The sequence below is a fragment of the Sceloporus undulatus genome, chromosome 1 (assembly GCF_019175285.1).
Source record: "Sceloporus undulatus isolate JIND9_A2432 ecotype Alabama chromosome 1, SceUnd_v1.1, whole genome shotgun sequence".
NCBI lineage: Eukaryota > Metazoa > Chordata > Lepidosauria > Squamata > Phrynosomatidae > Sceloporus > Sceloporus undulatus.
Genome location: NC_056522.1, coordinates 71590713 through 71612385, shown reverse-complemented (window position 1 = coordinate 71612385; position 21673 = coordinate 71590713). Strand labels below are relative to the sequence as shown.

Here is a 21673-nt window from a genome sequence, read left to right as displayed (position 1 = left end):
TTAGTATGAGCATAAATCACAAATGATTTGAAGGCACACAACAACAAGTGCATAGAATCAGGAGATCAAGTACGCAGATGCAGTTATCCCTCCATAGCTACATCTCTTGATGCAGGATGTTGGGCAACAACTGTTTTTAAGGCTCGAGTAACTGTGGTTGTTATTACAGATAGGCTAAGCATGACAAAAATTGGAGGTGGACGAAACAGGATATTTCTGGTGAAAAGAACAGTATATCTTTCATGTCCCTCTATAACAATACTTTCCTGTGGCCATAGCTGAAGTCTGTTATAAAATATAAAGCATACACTTGAATTTAAAATTTCATGCACCAAATCTGAAATTCCCTCCGTTGCAACAACCCTGTGTTTTTGAGAAAGTACTCACTTGTCAGGAACCAAAGCAAATCTTTTTGGAAATATGGAACATTTATATGATTACAGGAGAAGGCTTTGCAGTTCAAAATAAATAAAAAACAGAAAATCCAGCATACTCACAAAACAACCAACCAGATGCAGCCAACCCTTTCGGCAACTCAAAAAACATCTGTTTGAATCTTTAACAGTAGTTGACATTAGAGCTTGGACATTAGAGAATACAACTCCCAGTTTCCAAGCTCATATAGCTAGGAGTTTTAGTGTAACCCCCCCCCCCCCATCCATAAAACAGCATTGCTCCAAACTCTGATTTACAGGTGTGTTACATAAGAACAGGCTGACCAAACAGATCAAGAAATCCTAAGCTAAAATTGAAGTATTCAGATTCCAGGTTTGAAGTGCACACACAAAAACAGAATGACAACAAACATTGGTATCTTATCTATAAAGTATTTATTTTCTTAAGTTAAACAAACAGGTTTTTTTCAAGGATGGTTTCCATCTATAAAATGAACAAAATACAAGCTCTGTACAGCAGATTTTAAAGAATCAACTGAAACGACAGTTCCAAAACTATATTTAATTTGAAAAATGAAATTCACATGTACCACCATCATTTTTGCTTTGAAAAAGCTAAGGTTAGAACAAAGACAACATTGCATTGCAATTTGTTTGGGGCTGGGGAGCCGGGAAGAGGAGAGTATTTGGCTACTTTAAATATCTAAAATTAATATTCACCATTGGCTGCCATTACATACCCTCACTTCATTTCAAAGGTTTCTGAACAGGACCCCTTAGTAAAACCCACTGCCCAGAGGTTGTGTTTGACAGCCTTGGTATACTGCACCTGAAAACCATAGACTTTTCTTAAAAGAATGAAGTCACAGTAAATAACTTTGGCACACTGTGTCATGTAAACATATCTAACATCATACCACCATGTTTCTGTTCTGAGCAAGGGAGCACCCAGTATCGCCTACAGTCTCAATATCGAGATCTTTTCTGCATGACATGTCTAGGATATGGGAAGAAAAACAAACCTCACATTTAGAACTTTCTGGAGTGGGGAGACATTAAGAACATTTATTAGTGAATCTGGTTAGGGAACAATAAAGAAAGTACTTTTCCAGAACTCTAGTAAACAACAGTTAGTATGCTGGCCAGATTTCTGAATCACAAGGAGAAAGGTGTTAAATGTGCACCTTTATTTTTACTACTACGTTTTTCTCTGAAGCACTGGATTATATAGCTAATTTGCTGTTAAAAGTTAAAAGTCCAATGCTAACTCCTCTTCAAATTAATGACTTCTTCAAAGAATTGTCATCTTTATGGCAAGCCTTGGGTTGCTAAAGAAGAACACCTATTATTTGCTGCCAAGCTCATATTTGAGTTTCAATAGGGAGAAGGGAAATTTGAGATGAAAAAGGATTATATTCACATTGCTCAGCCAAAAAAAACGTGCTGGAGGTCCAAACCATGTAATGTTCATACAACATCTCAAAACAGTACCTGCAGAGACCACAAGCATGCCATACAAATCCAAATGTATACCAGCCTATTTCAAACAGGGTACTAAAATTTTAAGTCCTTGTTTGCATGGAGGGATGCTCACATTTTGTTGCAAATACTGCAGCTGTCAGGAGAAATGCAGCTCGTAAAATACTCAGATCCATATGGCCCGAAAGAGAACACTGTCAAGACATGATTGCATAATAATTTGTCTTTGTCATTTTGTAATCACCAGAGGGCATCTTAGGAGTGCTGCTTTCATTTTTCATTTAAAAATCTTACATAAAGCTGTTTTTCACCTCAGAAGCCTATATCTGGCAGTGGGAAGGAGGGGGAGAACAGTCAAAACTGGCAGCCACCTCTGACATCACTCTGATATAAAAATAGCAGTTAGACTGAAATGACTGCTTTTGATGTACCACTTGCACCCACATTATAGTCCTACAGCCCGTTCTGGAGCATTAGTTAGGACACAAAGAGAAATCCCAAATCATGATAATCCAAGAGCAGGTGCAGAACAGCTGCAATGCTGATATTTAGTTGCTAGCTGCTCACACTTCCATGAAAAGGCTACTGTGGTCTTGTGCTATCTGTCATTCTGACAATTTTTAAACAGGAAAAAGAAAATCATATTGTGAACACAATCTAAGGACTAAACCCTTACAGCTGCATTATTATTTTTTTTTAAAGACACAACCATTCTTTTAAGACAAAGGAGTCTAGAATTGCCCAACATAAAGACCAAGTTTACAGATATCCAGAGCACACTGCATGAATTCCTCAGCTGGAGGCGACAATGCTGGTGAGATGAAGCTTGCAAGCCTCTTTCTGCCATTCCATCACCATCTTTACAGAGGCCTGGAGTTTCCCAAAAGAATGAAACACAAAGTAGGCACACTTTACAAAGCAAAAGCATCCAGTGTTTGCATGAACACAACTCAGCAGCACAAACCTGCATCTTCACAGAGTTTTGTTCTTCTACTTCAACTGTCCAATCCACTTTCCAGTAAAGTGTTAAAATGCTTTCTTGATAAATTACAGGATGATGAAAAATTGATAGAAAGTTGTAAAGTTTGACAATATATATTTATATATATATATTTATATAATGTTTATATTTAGAGTCCTGTCATAGAAAAGTCCATGGTCAAATATACAAAGTACACATGGCAAAACCTTCAAAACGATTCTTTGATTTCTGGAAACCACAAACACCGATTTCTATGTAAATGGAGACTGCCAATGATCTTCTCCGAACAATTTTACTCCCTCCCAACCATTCCCTCCCTCCCTCCTCCTGTGTGTTGAAAGCAGTTTTCTATTGTACATCTGTTGTTTCTAGGGATGTTAATCATCTGCTGTGTAAGTATTAGCTTGAAGCTGGAAAGGAACTGGTAAGCCTTCGTGGCGGAAGGAGTGAGCTGTGCTGCAGCTACAGACAATGGCAGGGTCCCCAGTTCACTTGCTTCCCTTTTGTTCACTTTAGTTGTCATCACCTACTTTCAGACAAAGATGGAATACTGAGGTATATAAAGTTATCAGTAATGCAATCAAAATGTTGCCCAAGGTTTAGGAAATGAGACAGTATATCTGTGCGAGCCCTTCTACTGTTGTAGATTAAGTGTGAATTTCCACTGCTGTGATAGTGAAGGACTGCAAACTTCAACAGTCAGACCACCATTTTTGGCATTTCGGCTGTCTAAACACAGGTTACTGCCCACGTGCCTCAGTTTGGCATTGCTTTCAATTTGTTCCCATTTCTAAGAGATAAAACAAAACAGAAATTACTCAGATTCAATAAATAAGAATAAAAGAAACAGTTTTCCCCCCTACTCTACCATAAATTTCCTTTCTAACATACAGTATGGACTGCCCTTTCTACATGGCCAGACAGTCTGCCTTAAATGATGGGAATGAAAGATGGCTAAGATTGTAGCAGAAAAAAGTTGAAACTGGACTAGTAAAACAAAAACGTTGTTAACGTTGTTTGCTAACATCAGGATCATAAAGGCGGGCAATATTCTATAAATAATAAAAATGAGGACACTGTAGTACAATTAATAATTGGGAACTATAGCAGAGTGGTGTAAAGTTTGAATAATTTTATAATGCTGTAAGGACAGATCACCCTGGGAAAGCTACTGAATAAATGAGTGAAGTGAATGGTGTATGATAAGGAATGAAAAAGGCAGAACTATGAATGCTGGGGTTAAATGGCAAACAAAGGAAACTAAGTAGCTGTGGTTCCAGTTCTCCAATGAACCTAGAAAGGATAATGCTCCCTCCTTCCCAAAATATTCTCATATACTAAGATATACTCAATATACTAAATGTATACTCAATATACTAAAAACATTTATAGTAAACTATACTAAAAATGACTGTGCTTCACAGAAGAATCTTACAGAAAGCACACACTGCCTGTATGTGAAAAGTTGTCCAGGTTCTGCAAGAAGCTGAATAGGAGAAAGTGACTATGGATATATGAGAAGATTTCACTCCATAACTCAAGAAATGCTGTGTGACTTGTGCACAACATTGGTGATGCATTGCATTGATCATGCAATATTTCAGAGTCTATAGAGTTGCTGACTATGGTATTGATCTTACTTTCAGAACTGATAACTCTTGACATACTGGCCAGATATGAACAGTATAAGGTAATCAAATTCCTTTTCATTCAGAGATTCAAGGTGTCACATTTCAAGTTTCACTGAAATAGGATGGTTCCCTTGAAAGAGGTGACCTATTTCTAAAGAATGGATCTGAGGGATAAAAAACATCTCATATTACTGCTTACATGGACAAGTTAATAAACACCACTATTCTATGACCACTGTCCCTTTGGCCTATTATCACAATTTTGCAACCAGCTTTGGGCTAAAAATATAAATTACACTGCAAAGGTTCACTTAAAAAGGAAAATGTTCAAATGAAAATGTCACTGGATTTATGTTTTGCAGGCTCCTCCACTCCTTGTTATTGGAGACAACTGATATTGGGATGCTTTTGCAGGAAAGTGAATGAGCCAATTTGCAGGGCAGAGGGAAAATCCTTTTTTCCTTTTCTTGGCCAAATGAACTGATTGGGAATCTTGTGCTTTCAATGCCTGTTTTTTATTCTGGCTACAGATGAGTGCATCCAGTTGCTGGGAAGAGAACTAAATATATTACTTATGCATGCCTACATCCCAGATACTGACCTGTCTACCATCATTTTCTCTACAGCCCTGAAGTTTTATGAGTGAGCCAGGAGCTCGGTCTACAACAGTAAGGCACAAATCCATGTGTTTCACTGACTTGTCCTTTGTTAAGGCCCATTCCTGAAAAACAGAAACAACATACAGTTACATCTATGTGCACAATGCTTAAAAACATTCATCTATTTTAATTTGCTATCAAGTACCTGCTACACTTGGGAAAGCCACAAAGACAGAAATGTTTTAGAAACAAGGATCTGAATTGAGATGAAAGTCACTGATATCTCTCATTTTTTCTATATAGCAAAAAACAATTCAGTAATTTGCCAAAGAGATTTGGTGTGATTCATTGGAAGCTCAGCATTAACTTTTTTTTCAAAAAATTTAGTGCTGCATCTATGCTTTAACATTACCCTATACTACCCTCTGCTGGTTCTACCACACAATAGTATCTAACCAAGTGAAACCAGATTTCAGCAGCCAAGTGTCAGGGGAACATATAAACCCATGTGATTAGAAAATACAGGTTGGTCTTTTTCTCATTTTGCTTCATCCACAATAAACTAAGGAACAGAACAGGCATGCAGATTTACCTATGACATTTTATAACTGCTTTTCCTGCAAAACCTTAATATATTCAGCACATATATCAGGTCACTACTGATTCATGTTCCCCCCCCAAACCTCTGAATATACAGACAAATTTGTCCCATCTCTGCTTTACCATAAAGTGACATTTTCTAACACTGGAGAATATCAATATCACAATATTTCCCTCTTGTTTCCTGAAAATATGTTGAATTCATTTTGTTTCAGTGTGATTTTTTCCTAACTAAGGTTTACGCTCCCACCCAAATAGCCCCCAAGATACCTGTATATTACTAACTTCTGCCTTCAGTTGGACCCAGAAGGTCCCATTTACATTATTCAAAACATATACAGTGGATATGCTTCTGAAGTCTACATATGACAGCTGTCACCATTTGGAATCATGACTGAAACTACCGTAGGCCAAAGAAATCCCCCCAAGGTGACATGGCAAATGGGTTAGGTAAAGAAACCACTTAGTGACAGTGACAATCACATGAAGCATGACATGTTGAAAATGATCACATCCAAGATCTCTTCCAAACTGTAAATTAATACATATACATTATTTTGCCTTCACTATATCAGTGCATTCTTACTTCCCCATATGATTTGCTATTTCCAATTGGAGAATTCTGTCCCAATAATTACGGCAGCTAAATTCACTTTTTCAGCATTTTCTTCTATTTTGAATGTTGTTGGATGTGGGTTTAAACAGGTCAACATAACTATATTGGTAACTTCATTTTGACCTTTAAAACAAGAATTTATCATTTCTACCTAGACAATTTTCCAAATTTCAGTTTACACAATGTTCCATATACCTCTAATCAATGCCATACCAAGGTATCATTTTTGAAGCCTTCATAAATGATGATACATATGAGAATTGCTTAACCTTTCCAAAAAGAGGATGTTAGAGTAAACCCACTAAACCAACAGGAACTTGCTAAGTCAACACTTACATAAACTCCATTAAGTCAACTGGTCTACGCTAATTGGGATTTGTTTGCAATTCTGCTGCAAGTGAAATTTGTACAAACACAACTACTTTAACCCTGCATTGCATACAAACTGTTATACATAAAAACCATACTATTCAGTTTGAAAATATTTTCCCTCTGAGCTATGGAATTTCTGTTTCAATATTCATAACAGATATCTTATTGATTTTTATTTAGCTAAATCATCCATATGCTATATCATATATGGAAGGGGGTCAGTGCTTCTTTTAGGTTCTCTTGGGCAGACTGAGCTCTTGCCTTTCATTACTCTACTCAGAGAAGGGAATGGTTCTTTTTTAATAAGAGTTAATAGCTTACCCTTAACTTTTATCAAAAAGAGAACCATCCCCTTCTCTGATCAGAGTAGTGAAAGGCTTTTTTGAATGCCCCATCTGCACCTGGTCAACTCCCCTGCACAACACACAGCCACCATTTACCATAGTTTTCCACCTCATCTATCTTTAAGGTGGAATTTAAGGAATTATGCCTGCCAGAATTCTTCAAGTTCTTTGGCATTTTTTCCTATGCTTCCTTTATAGCCTGAGTTACATACCCCTAAGTTTTACCCTCAACTTATCCACGGGTCACATCAAAACCTGTTACTTTGGGGCCAAACCTGCCCTCAATCTATACATAAAGTCAATTTATACATGAGTATATAAGATATTACAGACTGCTAGGACATTTGCAGAAATCAATAGCAATCACTGAGTTGCAAAATAGATTCTTAAAACAAAAGAAATTCCAGCTTTGGCAAATCACAGAAAGTAGACAAAGTTTAGAAAAATCCTCCAAAAGGTAAAGAAGGTTGTACTAAGACATATATTTTCATTGAGGTGCAATAAAGAGCTAGAAACCAGGATGATTTCTTCTTGTCATTTACAAACTACTAATTACTATACTAACCTGGTTTCCCCCAGCATTATGACATTCATAGACGCCAACAACGCCATCTGCAAAATGGCCTAAAGTGTCAAGGCAATTGGTTCCTTGCTGCAAGGCCCCAAAAGCTATATCTTGGTGATCAGGTACCCTGAAAAACAAGAAACCTTTTAATTCTGACCAAACGTCAATATTAAAACTCACTCTGTCTTGAGAGCAACTCAGAGGTGCTTGTACACAACACAATACAATTATTTTCTACAGCATTCTCATTAGCAATTCTCTCAGCAAATCTACAGACTGTTTTTTTTAATTCCTAAAAGTTTCAAGGGTATAATAAAAGTAAGAAACTGCAAAGAGGCAATTTCTCAATGAGCAAGACTTTGAGTTTAGATGAGTTCAAAAATAGTTATGGAGGGGGCATGAGAATGCAAGGAGCTACTAATACAGATATAAACTCAAATGTATTGGGCATGCACCATTTAATTTCAGCACACAAATTATTCTTGCAAGACCCACCTTCTCCCTTTAATATACATTCAGACTGACCTAAAAGAAAGATTGTTGTATCTCAAACAAGATTCTGATAAGTATAAACATTTTGCCACAGGTTGATCTGGTTAAAAGTATTCTTTTTCTCTATATGTATAAACAGCCTAACTCCAAGCAGCCCTTCATGCTGTTGAGTTCCTGGTACCGTATCCATGGAACTACTTTCATCCATCAAGTGAGACAAGTGAAGAGCTATGCAAACCCCATCCACCATTAACTTTTTCTAACATAGGTTCCATTGACCCCGGCAGACTTTCTTTGGGGGAACATCCCTTAAGGGGAAAAGGTTTCCCTGCCCCAGAAAAAGGAAAAGGTTTTTCTGTCTCCTGTCAGCTCAGGATGCGTTCCTGTTGTAGCTTAAATGAGCTATTTTTAACACCTTTTAATCACCCTGTTACATGAACAGTGAAAAAAAAGATTATGCATATTTTAGTCATTGTATAGTAATAGTTCTTCCAGATTAATTAAGACTGAGTGCTAGGCTCAAGTGGTACTTTCACAGAAGCAACTGAATATAGCAGTGGTGGCATTCATGCCAGAGGAGCCATGCAGAACCCTCTTTGTGGGAACGCGTGCCATCGCCTCAGCACAGATTTGCCAGAGTTTGTTACTAGAAAGCCAGAGGCATGTGGCACTTTGCAATAAATAAGTTTTGGATTGTAGTTCGGGTACTCAGTCTCTAAAAGGTTCACCATCACTGGAATATAGTATGGATTTTTTTTTCCATTTGGTTTTCTATTGAATTAGAAAGCCATGGCCTCAACCAGGAGTTTCCTGGCCAGGACTTAGCACAGTAAAATTCCCATGAGTGCATATACTTAGCCCTTAGGCCCCACTTTACTGGCAGATGGGAGTATAGATACAAAACATCAGATTTTGTGACTGCCAGGAAGCATCAGGCCTATTGCTGAAATGGCTAGGCTTGGCTGAAAGTGCAGAAATGCCTATGTATTGTACTCCCAAATATCTGATCTTATCTTGGCAATTACTGTGCAACTTTTTCACAACCCCATTAGGCTCCCACAATCTCTCTTTGGCATTGACATGAAGTAGGTAGCCTATTCCAAGAAACACCATTTTATATTTGATATACATACCAAGTACAGTGGTGCCTCGGGTTACGAAAATAATTCGTTCCGCGGCCGCTTTCGTAACCCGAAAAGCCTTCGTAAGCCGAATTGCCATAGGCGCTAATGGGGAAAAGCCGCGATTCCGTGTAAAATAGCGCCGAAAAGCACCAAAAGTTTTTTCGTAACCCGAAAAAACATTCGTAACCCGAAACAATAATTCCCTATGGGATTTTTTCGTATCCCGAAAATTTCGTAACCTGGGTATTTCGTATCCCGAGGTACCACTGTACTAAGGCTTTTAAGAGTACACTGAAAAAAGTCAGAATAAAATGAAGCTCAAGTGACAAAGAGAGATGGAAATAAATGTCCTAATCTAGTGTAGATGAAAAATCTTGACCTGCACACACAATAAGATACGCACCTTAACTCAGGGTACACATTTTCAAGATACCACTTGAATGGTTTGCAGTTAAGTCTCTTTCTCAACTCCAATCGGCTTTGAATACTATTGAAAGAAGAAAAGCACTGTTTATTTAATTTTTAAACAACTATCTTTAAAAATTGACACAGTCTCCGCACTGTTATTTCCATAGTTAAAATTGTTTAACAAAGGGCCTTAAGAGAGCTAACAATTAATATTGTTGTGTGCCCTCAAGTTGTTTACAACTTATGGTGACCCTAAGGCAAACCTGTCATGAGGTTTTCTTGTCAAGTTTCTTCAGAGGGGGTTTGCCATTGCCAAGCTCCGTGTCTGAGGGAGTGTGACTCACCCAAGGTCACCCAGTGAGTTGCATGGTCAAGTTGGGATTCAAATCCTTGTCTCCAGAGTTACAGTCCAACACTCAAAGCACTACGTCATGCTGGCTCTCAATTAATAGGTATCTTGTATATGCAATTTTAAAATCAAGAAACCTAAAATATATTGAATAGTTCAAAGTCAATTACTTACTTGCCATAAGGTACATTTCTGGCTGAAGGCACTGCTGCATAATAGAAGTTTTTGTATTCATCCATCCAGACTTCTGCTGCTCTACGTGTATTTCTGTTAACAGTTCATAATACAGAATTTATTTCTACTCTTATCATTGAAGTAGTTTCCTTACTTCTTCATTACAGGGTGGGTGTACTGAAGCCCATAGATCACAAGTGGCCATCAAGGTATTTTCTGTGGCCACTGGAGTCATTCTCCAAAGCAAAAATTTATTTTCCACCCCAAAAGAACCTCCTTAACTGAGAAAATCATACCAACTAGTAATACTAGTCAGTTGATAGACTAGTTTTAATTGTGCAAACGTACTCCTGGCCACCACAAAATTCTGGCCATCCAGGTTCAGGCCTTTCCTAAGCTTACTTTCTTACTTTTGAGTATTTTGAGTCAGATCTTTTGCTACTTATAACACTGCAAGAACTGGCCAAGATGTGTGATGCTACATGCCATTTCTTCTCCTAATCTTCTTTTAACTCCTTTGATTAGGGTTTGTCTTCACAGGATGAGGACTCCTTCAAATACAGAATCAAAGCAACTAATTCTGTGTAAAAGATTTCAGTTGTAACTTTGATCACCATCAATGTCACACCCTACCACGTGCTACTGAATTGAGTTTTGTGCCAATATTGATTGGGATTCTGTTAAGAATCCAGGAATTAATGATAAACTAGCACATTCCAAGTAGTGTCACTTTCTGGAACTCTGCTACTGTGATCAGACGTTTTGTAGTCCATTTGGAATTTCTTCCAGAACACCTATACTAACAGAACTGTCCCTCCCCCCTCACCAGAGGTTCTGAATTTCAATCTGTAAATCTCACTATTTCCTAATCTTTCCCCTCTATTTTTAATACTGCTGTCCATTAGGACTGTCACATCTATAATCCATTCAGGAGGTTGTATTACAGATTATAATATGTTTTAGGGGTGGTATGGGAAAGTGAATGGAACCATAATTCAAGTGTGAATCACCTTGCATGGGCATATACTTAGCATTGTCCAAATCATATAAATTAGAAATAAGAGAGATTCCATGGGGAATATATGTAGCATTTTAAATGCAAGACTCCATGCTTCTTACCACAGGGGATTGGAATATGTGGCCTTCCAAATGTTCTGACTGAAGAATGACTGTAAAGTATGATGGGAGCTGTCCAGCAACTTTTAGAGGGCCACAAAGTCCTCATATTTCAGACATGGATAGATGCAATACTTATGCAGACAACAAGCAGGCCAATACAGATCTACATACATGTGTGTGTGAAAGAGAGAGAGCGTATGGATACAGTCTTGATATCCACTTGTGAATTCTAAAGATAGCATTGGTATCTAAAAATGCAAAATACTAGATAAAGCAATTAAATGTATAACCTGTTTGCAATATTCTGATTGATAAGGAGCTCCACATCATCTTTTTATTCAAACAGGCTTGTTATGGAAGCTTTTCAAGCAGCTGGGGGGGGGGGGGAATGCTGATTTTTTTTGCTTTTATCATGGAGTTCTAAAAATAATTTTATACATTAAAAAACTGAATGATGTTATGACTGTTTAACTGTGCTTTAACTTTTTTATTATCAAGTTTTTAATTTGCCTTGGGTCACATGCTAGTAGAAACATGCCAAATAAAATAAAGTAAAGTAAAGTAAAATAAAAATCAGTTATGTGACCTGAAAAGATAGTAATGCACTTTAATTTCACTTGCCATTTCTTTGGATAAGGACTGAATCCTAGTTTTCATCATTTAAGTTGAAGACAAATTACCTTGCAAAAACAGTACCACTTCCTCCTGGAAAGGTATAAGGATGTTGTTTACGAAAGACATGGCCAACCCTGCTGCATGGGACTATTTCAAGGCTTCCACCACACTGCCACACACGGAATGAAATCTCTGTCATGGGAATGGGGGGGGGGGGGGAGAGGAGAGAGAGTAATAAAATCACGTACAAAAAAACACAACATTCAGACATTTTTCTTTCTCTTTCCCAGACTCATGTGAGGCTTTTTGGTCTCTAATTACATATTACCTTTTAAAACGATGTGTGAAAATTTTACTGGATGTCATTGTATCTAATAGAAGGGAATTTAGAAGAAGCCTAAATTTTGTCTGTATTCTTTTTTAAAACTGAGAAGCTTATGTTATCTATACAATTATTAAATATGTCCCTTCAAAAAGAACAAGCACTTTTTACCCTTGCTGTTTAAAATAACTAAAAATATTTAAAATTCAGTATTTAATAGCTAACCATGACTTTATGGGCATATGTAATTACTTGGCTCTTACGTGAACACTGGAAATAAGGACCAATAATGAAAGTGTCAGCACAAAAAGAATGATCTTACATGTGATAATAAGAGATATAAAATCACAATTCATCTTGAACTAAGGTGCCAAGTATCTACTAGGTCTGATAATCAAAATTAATTAGCTCAGCCCTCAGGTAACTATTTTCTAATAGATTTCTTAAAATATACATACAGGATGATTAGGCCTATGGGCTATATGCCTTTCTTTGATGTTAGAGAAAAAGATCTTTGTGATGGTTGATGTCTCTTGTTACCGGTGGTTCTGGACTGGTACCAACTGGAACAGATGCAGTCTTCTCAGCTACTCAGTATCAAAGTAACTTCCACACAGATTTTCACTCAAATGAGGGTTTATTGACTTTGTTGCTATTTACACTTTACAGCAGGCTACTATACATCTATTCTCTTTCAGAGTCCATGCTAGAAGCTCGAATGTGACATCAGTCTTTGTTCTCTCACAAGATCAACCTTCCCACCAAGTGGACACACCTCTTTCCCATGAAGTCACCATACTACACAGAAGCATAACAATAACACATTTGTTGATATTATGTCTCAGCACATGTCCTTGAAGACTTGCTCTTCCAGGCCTAGGCTTTCTGGCCTGCAACAGGAACCATTTTAAACCTTAGTTAACCATTGCCACATCTGAACATTTTCCATACAAATTAGAAATATATTTTAACATGAACATCAAAATATGAGGAACATCTTTTAAAACTTTCTTAAATGAAACACTTTGGCAGTTATGTTTAATTAGTGAAAGATTTTTGAAGCTTTTAAAAAATAACCCTTTAAAAAAATCTTGGGCAATGTCTAGCTAAGTCACAATCTCCCTCTTCAATTCCTTTCCCCCACGCCAACAAAGCTCTGATTTTAGAATGGAGGCCTGCTGTGGTTGACTTTTTGCCAATAATCCACTTAAAGTATTAACTATCATTTTAATCCACTCCAGACAGAGATCTAAAGGCCATGAACTCACAAAATTAGGTTACAGTATAATTTGCTTTTCTTCAAAAAAGTAATTCTCAGGAAAGAGTCATACCTAGATTTTCTCCACCCCATACATCCATCATCATATCATATTTTCCGAGCTCTTCAAAGTAAAGTTTATCCATCACAAAGAGTCCACCAGCTATCATTGGTGTTCTAAAGAGAGATAAAGGATAAGGGTGGAATTGCACTTTATGTACTTCTACAGGACAATCAGATATATTAAAATTCGAACTGAGTAATTTTTTGTTTGTATCATAAATAAAACCATTTTGTTCAGTTCTGCTCATCTGCATAAACCACCACTTTAGAAGAGTCTATCACACAAATAACATGGTCCTTAGAAGAAATGGTTATTCTCAGAAATTTGCAAATGTGAGGCAATATGCACATGTGAAACCACTATGGCACCAGCTGTAAGTTTGTTTCCAAGTCCTTTAAAATAACTACGGGCCCTCCAGCTTGTAAAGGATCTGGATCCAGACCATAAAGGGTCTCGATCCAGCCTGCAGTATGGGTCCTCCCCCTCTCCTGAATAATGGAAAAAAAGAAATGTTGTCCTTGGTGGATTTCCTTTATTGCTCTTAGCTGATACTTTCAGGAACTATCTGAGTCCTAATGTACAGCTTTGTCCCTATATCCCTAACACATATCCTGGGCTACAAATTTGAATTATCCAACATTGTCTGTACATTTAAGATTTCATGGTATGCATAGTAATTCAAGAACACTCTGCCAAGAATAACTTGGGAGGTGGGAACTGAAAGTTACACTTACTACGGGGATGTTCCCACTAGGTGAAACCCCGCGTTCTGAATCGAATCCAAGGAGTGGCGTTCCTATTAGGATCCGATTTAAACCTAGAACGGTTCTAGAGCAACCCGCAATCGTCCCCACTACAAATCGAATCGTAGAGCGGAATAAAATTTTGATTCGAGTTTTCGACATTTAACGCACGTTAAAAAAATACTAGGGTCTGACCTACGTTTTTCCCTTGATTCGAGTTAGGAACCGGAGCATTTAAATAGGAACGACAGCCTTTAAAATCGGGCTAGGTGAAGGGGAGGAGCAGAGTGCGATGGGGCTGGCCTTGGGGGAGTTGCCCTTTCTGTCCCCATCCGTCGTGGCTGTCGCCATTTTTGCTTCCCTCACCCCTTTGTCCGCTGTGGTCTTTCAATAAGAGATAAGGATTATTTTTATTTTTTATTTTAATGGTTTACAGGCGCTTAATCTCTTCAGCGCTTTAAGCGCCTGAAGTCCCGGCTGCTCAAGCGCCTGCATCTGCAAAGGACTACAAGGCTTCCCCCGGTGGATTGCAACCTCCCCTCTGTGGGGGGAGAGCCCATTTCTAACGGAGGAGAGGCAGGAAGGGAAGCCTCCTCTCGAAGAGGCATTCCCTGCCCGCTTGGGCTCTGATCTCGCCCAGGCAGGGAAGGGAAGGCTCCTCGCGAGGAGGCTCTCGTCCAGGCAGGGAAGGGCTCTGATCAATGGGGGGGGAATAGAGCCTTTCCATCTCTCTTTCTCAAATGGAATCTGCCTTCTCCTCCAACCCTGGAATGAGAATCTTTGGGAAGAGTGCTCCCTCCCTGCTTTTCCAGCAGCCTCCTTCATTGATCTCTGTGATGTCTTGGGAGACATGAAGAGGGGATTCTGTCCTGCAAAACCTATCCCATAGTTCCTCTGGAAAGAGCTTGGGTTCCCAAAATTCGCTTTGTCAGAAGCCTCTCCCATTGATCTCTGTGCTCTCTGAAGGGATTCTCCCTGGCTGTCTTGGGACGTCTCTTGCTTTATTTGGCTTTCACTCTCTCCTCTCTCTTAGGTCTGCAGCCTTTTGACGCTGGGATTGTTCTCTTTTCCCCTTTTCTGTCTTGTGTCTCTATCCCACTTAAACTGACTGCCTTCTCCTCCTTGATCCCATTTTCCAACCCTGTGTGTGTGTTTGCACACATGTATATATATATGCATATGAGTGTGTGTGTGTATATAAGGTAATTATAAAGTAACAACTTTTTGAATTTATGAAAAAACCCTCATCTGTAGTTCCAAACCCACTGTAGAAATAATACAGTTTGAGACCCCTTAACCTGCCCTGGCTCAGTACTAAGGAATTATGGGAACTGTTGTGTTTGTGAGACATTTATCCTCCTCTGCCAGAGAGTGCTGGTGCCATAATAAACTACCATTCCCAGGATTCCCTAGCACTGAGTTATGGCAGTTGATATGGGGAGACGCAGAAGAGGACGTTTGAGCGATTAAGCACCTTCATTGGTCCATTTGGAAAAAAAAAACGCCAAAAATACATCGATTCACAAACAGTCAATGAAATGGAAACGATGCCAAAAGATAAATCGCTTCCAAATATTCCGGATTAACGTTACGTCATTCTGACGTACTATTGATTGACAGCTCCAAATAAGGTATGGAGGAGAAGAATCGCTTTATTTAAACACCGATTTCATGCCAAGTAGGAACGCTTGCAGGTAAAAACTTCGATTTAAAAAACCAGATGGGAACGAAGAATAAAAGCGATTCGGAACGCGGGATAAGACCAGGGTTATTTTGAATCGGATCTATTAAAAACGTTGCATTTTAAATCGTTTCAAATCTTAAGTGGGAACATCCTCTAAGAACAACAACATTTTTTGTGAGGGGAAGGGTGATGGCAGGAACATACTTTATGGGAGCAACTGGGTTTCCTTGCCGTGCTCTTCTTTGTTCAGGTGTCATGTAATCCCACTTGAATACCAAATTCCAATCAAAGCCTAAAAGGTTGGGGTGAGGGGGGGGAAAACACAATAGCACAGAACAGATATTACATACATAGGTCAGATATTATATTAATGAGTTTCCTTCACCGTGTATCAGTCTCTTGTTCCAGCATCACACTGTAAGAAAGCAGCAAGCAAGACAGAAGCAGGAACTGTCAGTCTGTGCAAACCAACCGCACACAACTACAGTCCCTCTTCACTATCTGGAATTCTTTGCTACTATAGTTCACATTCATGTACAGTGGTCCTTCCACATTCACTGGGTTGGGGGCACAGGACCCTCGCAAATGTGGAAAAAACCACAAATAAAAATACACTACATCTCTCTAGGAATAAATTACATACAGCTCTCTAGGAATTTCCAGGTCCTCCAGAGCAACTCTATGGTCAACATCTGCCAGAAGCTGACCAAAGAATCATGCTGAAGGACCTACAAATGGCTAGAGAAATGTTTTATCTAGGAATCTCTAGGTCCCCCAGTGCAACTCTATGGTCAACTTCAGGAATAGCTGCACCTAGAAGGATCTAGAGATTCTTAGAGAGAAAATATTAATACTGTATCTGCAAATACTCAAATCCGCAAACATCAAAACCACAAAGGTGGAGGGCTGACTGTAAAAATGCTACAATGATTTCTCCTTAAATAAGGGCAAGTTCTGATAATTACTTATTTGCTTACATCTCATAATTTATGCCCTCTAGTTGTTCCCCCATCAGCCCTGACATACCTGTCAAGCTGTCTGGGGGGGCAGGAGTTGTACTCAAAATTATCTTCAGAGTGTCAGAATGGGGAAAGTTCATCTACCCATATTTCTTTATTTCAGGTTCATAATGTGTATGGCTTGTCTTCCCTATTTTTGTATTTCAGGTTCATTTAACAATGCATTGATAATAGATTTTTGTTATAGATTTTGATCTTGTGCTAAAAGGCAACCATTGACTGCATGACTATTATGTGGTAAATTATGCTGCCTTCTCATACAGTGAGCTCATACTAAACTTAGTGTATTACCAGAGAAAAGCTATTTCTCTGGGTCTACCCCCCCCCCCCCCCCCGGATGTAAGATCAGTACATGTTTCAGCATGATTGGGGAAAATACCTATCGCCTTGTTCTTATAACTAGAAAGATTCTTATAGGATATAAATGTTGTTATTATATGTCTTCAAGTCAACTCTGACTTATGGTGACCTATCATAGAATTTTCATAGCAAAATTTATTCATAGGAGGTTTGCCTTTCTCTTCCTATTACATTGCAAGAGAATATGATTTGTTCTATGACGGAGCAAAGAACTGAACCCTGGTCTTCTGGAACGCTGGTCTAACATTAAAATCAGTGGTCCAACATTCAAACTGGCTCTCTATATAAATGTATCAAATACGTTATATAAATAATTTGTTTATAAGAAATAATAAATAAAACGTCTACATGTTATGCAAAATCATTTTTTGCAATATATCAATATTCTGCATGTGCCACAATGGTGTATTACTTAACCACAGTGTGATTGCTATCAAATATTAAGAAGAAGAAAACAAAGTAATTGAGTGCTAAATGTGCAAAGCTGGTTTTACAGATAGAAATGTATTCTGGGTGGCAAAAACAATATATAAGCCATATTTAAGCACTGTTCAGAAGAATTTTTATTTTCTTTATAACTTGAGTTATCATAAAATAAGCATTTCATCTGTCTAAGGAATGAAGGCTGGTTTATGCTTTTTTAGCCAGATTATGCAAAAAGGCAGTGGAAACTGACCTCATCAATTAGAAATGTGCAAATAATTTCAACAGAAAATGAAGCCCAGTGGTAAAACAACAACAACAATGCAACAAGGCTATGAACATAGCAGGCTTTTAATTATTTTGACAGCAGAAGGTAAAACTGTTTTTACTATTTTTTCCACATGTGTACACATAGATTTCTTCATTTATTTTATTTATTACATGTACTGTAAACCCTCTATTTCCAATGAAAATAAAGCTCATGATAGCTAAGTTCTCTTCTGCTTAGCCAATCTGTATCAAAAGAAAATATAACCTCAACTTCTTTGCACCACGTATTTTTCAGCACAAAATAATGATGTACAGTAATATTACAGTGCAATAATAATGAAAGTAAAATACTTTGATCAGTAGAACATCTTTTAAAATGGTATAAAGCATATTTCATGGCAAACAATCTCATTAACCCAAAATGTGAGGATAAAAGCTACTACTGCTTCAAAGACATTACTGAGCCTATACTAGTATACACTAGAGCAAACATTAGGGGGCTCTTCTGTAGCAAAAATCAAAAATAGAATGTAAAATATCCTGAAGGACTCGGAGGAATTAGACAGTAATCTAACATGAATGCATCAGACCATTTTGATCAGACAAGTTCTACTTACTGTAAAGCTAATACCAAAGTGTGCACCAATATCATTTATATAGCGCAAAAACAAGCACGGGAAGGAGATTATTTTTGCCTTTTTTCATAAATTAGTCAGGTCACCACCATCTGCTTGTAAAAGTTATCTAAAATTTAAATTTTGTCTTCAAGTTCTCCTCTCTCAACCAGCTCACAACTACATTTGATTTCAATGTGATCTTACAGATAATTATGGGGAGAAAAGTAATGTATGAATTGATGGTACTTTCAAACACAGCAATTTCAATAATCATGCCACCTCAAATGTCTACTGCTGTGATCATAAAAAGTCATATTGCTCACCAACTACTTTTGCCATGGAACAGGCTACCCAGGAATGATTACTGGTGACAATACTAAGAAGAATGGATATGTTACCTAGTCTGCAATCTTTAGACCTTAATGTATTCTTTTGTTTTCCTCAAAGAACAAGATTTTCATTCTGGAGTATTAAGTTTTCTTAATTCACTATATTTACAATATATTGTAAACACAAGAGAATACTCAGAGTTGGCTTACTAAAATACTTAAACCTGAATTTAAAAAATATTTCTGAATGCTCATTCTCACTTTCCTGAGAATGAAATAAAGTTACTAATTTTGTTGTTGTTGTATGCTTCCAAATCATTTCCGATTTATGTTAACATTATCACGAGGTTTTCTTGGCAGTTTTTTCCAGAATGGATTTGCCACTGCCATCCGCTGAGGCTGAGAGTGTTTGACTTGCCCAAGGTCACTCAGTGGGTTCTATAGTCGAGCAGGAATTCGAACCTGCCAGGGTGCAATTAATCATTTTGGAGCGCATGGGGGCCAAAATGGGAGCAAGGAGTTCAGGGTGGCTCTTTAAAACAACAGTGGTAGTTGTGCCCTCTACAGGTTGCCTACCACACACCAGAATACTCCTCACCTGATACCTGAGACTCTTTGCACTACTGGGAAGACTTCAAGGAGAAAGAAAAGAAAATATATCCTTTACTTTTGCTTTACCCCTAAATTAATACTCACACACAAGATTCCTGCTTTAGGCTGGCTAGAAACCTGAACATCAGCATTTCTTGGCTACAGAGAAACAATCTACTATAGATTCCCCTGTTATCGTATAATGCTACTCTTGCATATGTGGCCTTTAAATTCTAAATCTGAGAGAGCATCAGTTCTTTTTTGTTACTTACATAATGTCTTACCAAGCCAATGAGGTGTAGTGGTCTAGTGCTGGACTATGACTCTGGAGAACAGGGTTCAAATCCCTACCTTGACATGAAAACTCACTGGCTGACCTTAGGGCAACTTACATTCTCTCAGCCTCAGAGGAAGGCAAAGGTAAAAAAAACCTCTGAACAAATCTTGCCAAGAAAAACCTGTGATAAGTTCCTCTTAGGGTTAGAAACAAATGCCTTACCATTTTGTAAAGTATGTGCATACTGCATCAACAATACACAATAAATATTTTCAGTCTAAAATAGTTTAAAAGATGTCTCTCATTTCTATCACAATTATCAGGAACCTAATTCCAATTTCATTTCAAGGCCTTTATTCAAAACCTCCTGAACTATAGAGGTATTGGAAGGATTTTGTACAGGTACATACCGCCTTTCAAATCAGCTGATGCCCCCACATACTGGAAGTTGTCCATATTAATCACATCAATTATAGGAGACACAACTCGGGTCCTGTCCTGGAAAACAAATGAAACAACAGTTAGTATATAATGTTCAGATGTGGAAGGCTGGTAAACTTTTGATATGATGAAATGTATGTCATAAAATCCATGCAAAGGCATTTTCCTTGCCTGTCCCTCCAAACAGAGCTCTGAATAGAGACTGTCAGATTAGAATAGTGCCTGCTCTAGTAACCTCCCAACTGGAATAATGTAATATGCTGTATATGGGGCAAACTCTGCAGTTCATCCCGAAGCTTTCCTGGTGCAGAATACATTGATCAGTCATGTAACCAGTACCACAGGGGAAATAAGTTACCAGTTAGTTTATTGCTAAAAGCTATCATCCACTACAAGTCAATATAATTAAGGTAAAATATAAACAAATAAAGTACAGTAACAGTAATAAATTTAAAATACAATACAGGTAACATGGAAGTGATACAAAAATGTACAAATGCAAAAATATAAAATCTTCTTTAATATAAATTAAAGAAGGAATGATATAAATCAGGGGTAGGCAACCTTTTTGAGTCAGGGGCCAGGTTGCTGTCCCTCAGACAACTGGGGGGCTGAAGCCGGGGGGTGGAGCTTCCACCCTCTGGGGGTGGAGCCACATGCCAGGGGTGGAGCTTCCACCGAAGCATCATCATCATCACCACCACTATCATTGTTACAGCAGACCTTTGTTACAGCACTTTGGAAAGTCACACTGTCTCACCATCATAAATAATAAAAATAATGAAATAAAATAAAAAAACAATAATAAAAATAATGAAATAAAAAAAGAAAAATAAGTGTTATATATTTTTAAAAATTAATGAAAAAAACTCAAGGCAGACCTGAAATGACTCACCTTTCCACCTCCTCCCCCCTCTTTCTCATTGAGAGGGGATTTTGCAGAAAGAACACCCAGGGCAAGTAGTAATAATAAATAATAATACTACTAGTAAAGTTACAAGCAAGGAAATTACTACAATGCAACTGAAAATAAACTGCAGCAAGCATGCACACAGTTTCAACCCAGAAAAGCCACAGGGTGCTGAGAGGGAAGAACACCCAGCTAACCCCCTCCCCCAATAAACCAACCTCTGGCTTTGCTGTGGCTAAAGCTGCTGCTCTGGCTCCCTTTCTCCCTCGCTCTGTACTCCTTCCTTCTGCCTCCTCCTCCTTTCCCTGCTCTTAGGGAGGAGGAGGAGGAGGGTGGAGGGTGAGGTGGAGCCTGCTGCAGGCCCACTGCAGCCCCTGGAGCCCTGTTGGAGTGCTCCAGGGGCTGCGCCGGGCCTCCTAGATGGGCGCCGCCATTTTGTTTTCAAAATGGCGACGAAGTCTCGCGTGACCTTTGCCATCCTGAGGTCACGCGAGACTTCGG

At 38.3% G+C, this 21673-nt stretch overlaps 1 protein-coding gene across 2 annotated transcripts in view; it reads right to left on the bottom strand.

Annotated features, from left to right (window-relative positions):
* Positions 1-811: 811 nt before the first annotated feature.
* The window catches only part of GALNT2 (polypeptide N-acetylgalactosaminyltransferase 2), a 94749-nt gene continuing 73887 nt past the window's right edge, over positions 812-21673 (bottom strand). For both annotated transcript variants that reach the window (XM_042445144.1, XM_042445153.1), the window contains exons 8-16: positions 20232-20319; positions 16140-16227; positions 13518-13621; positions 11930-12056; positions 10131-10223; positions 9603-9686; positions 7584-7710; positions 5089-5208; positions 812-3646 (exon numbers count right to left, since the gene is read on the bottom strand). In XM_042445144.1, coding sequence (XP_042301078.1) covers positions 3491-3646; positions 5089-5208; positions 7584-7710; positions 9603-9686; positions 10131-10223; positions 11930-12056; positions 13518-13621; positions 16140-16227; positions 20232-20319 — 987 coding nt within the window. In that variant the 3' untranslated portion in view covers positions 812-3490. The remainder of the gene's footprint in view (positions 3647-5088; positions 5209-7583; positions 7711-9602; positions 9687-10130; positions 10224-11929; positions 12057-13517; positions 13622-16139; positions 16228-20231; positions 20320-21673) is intronic.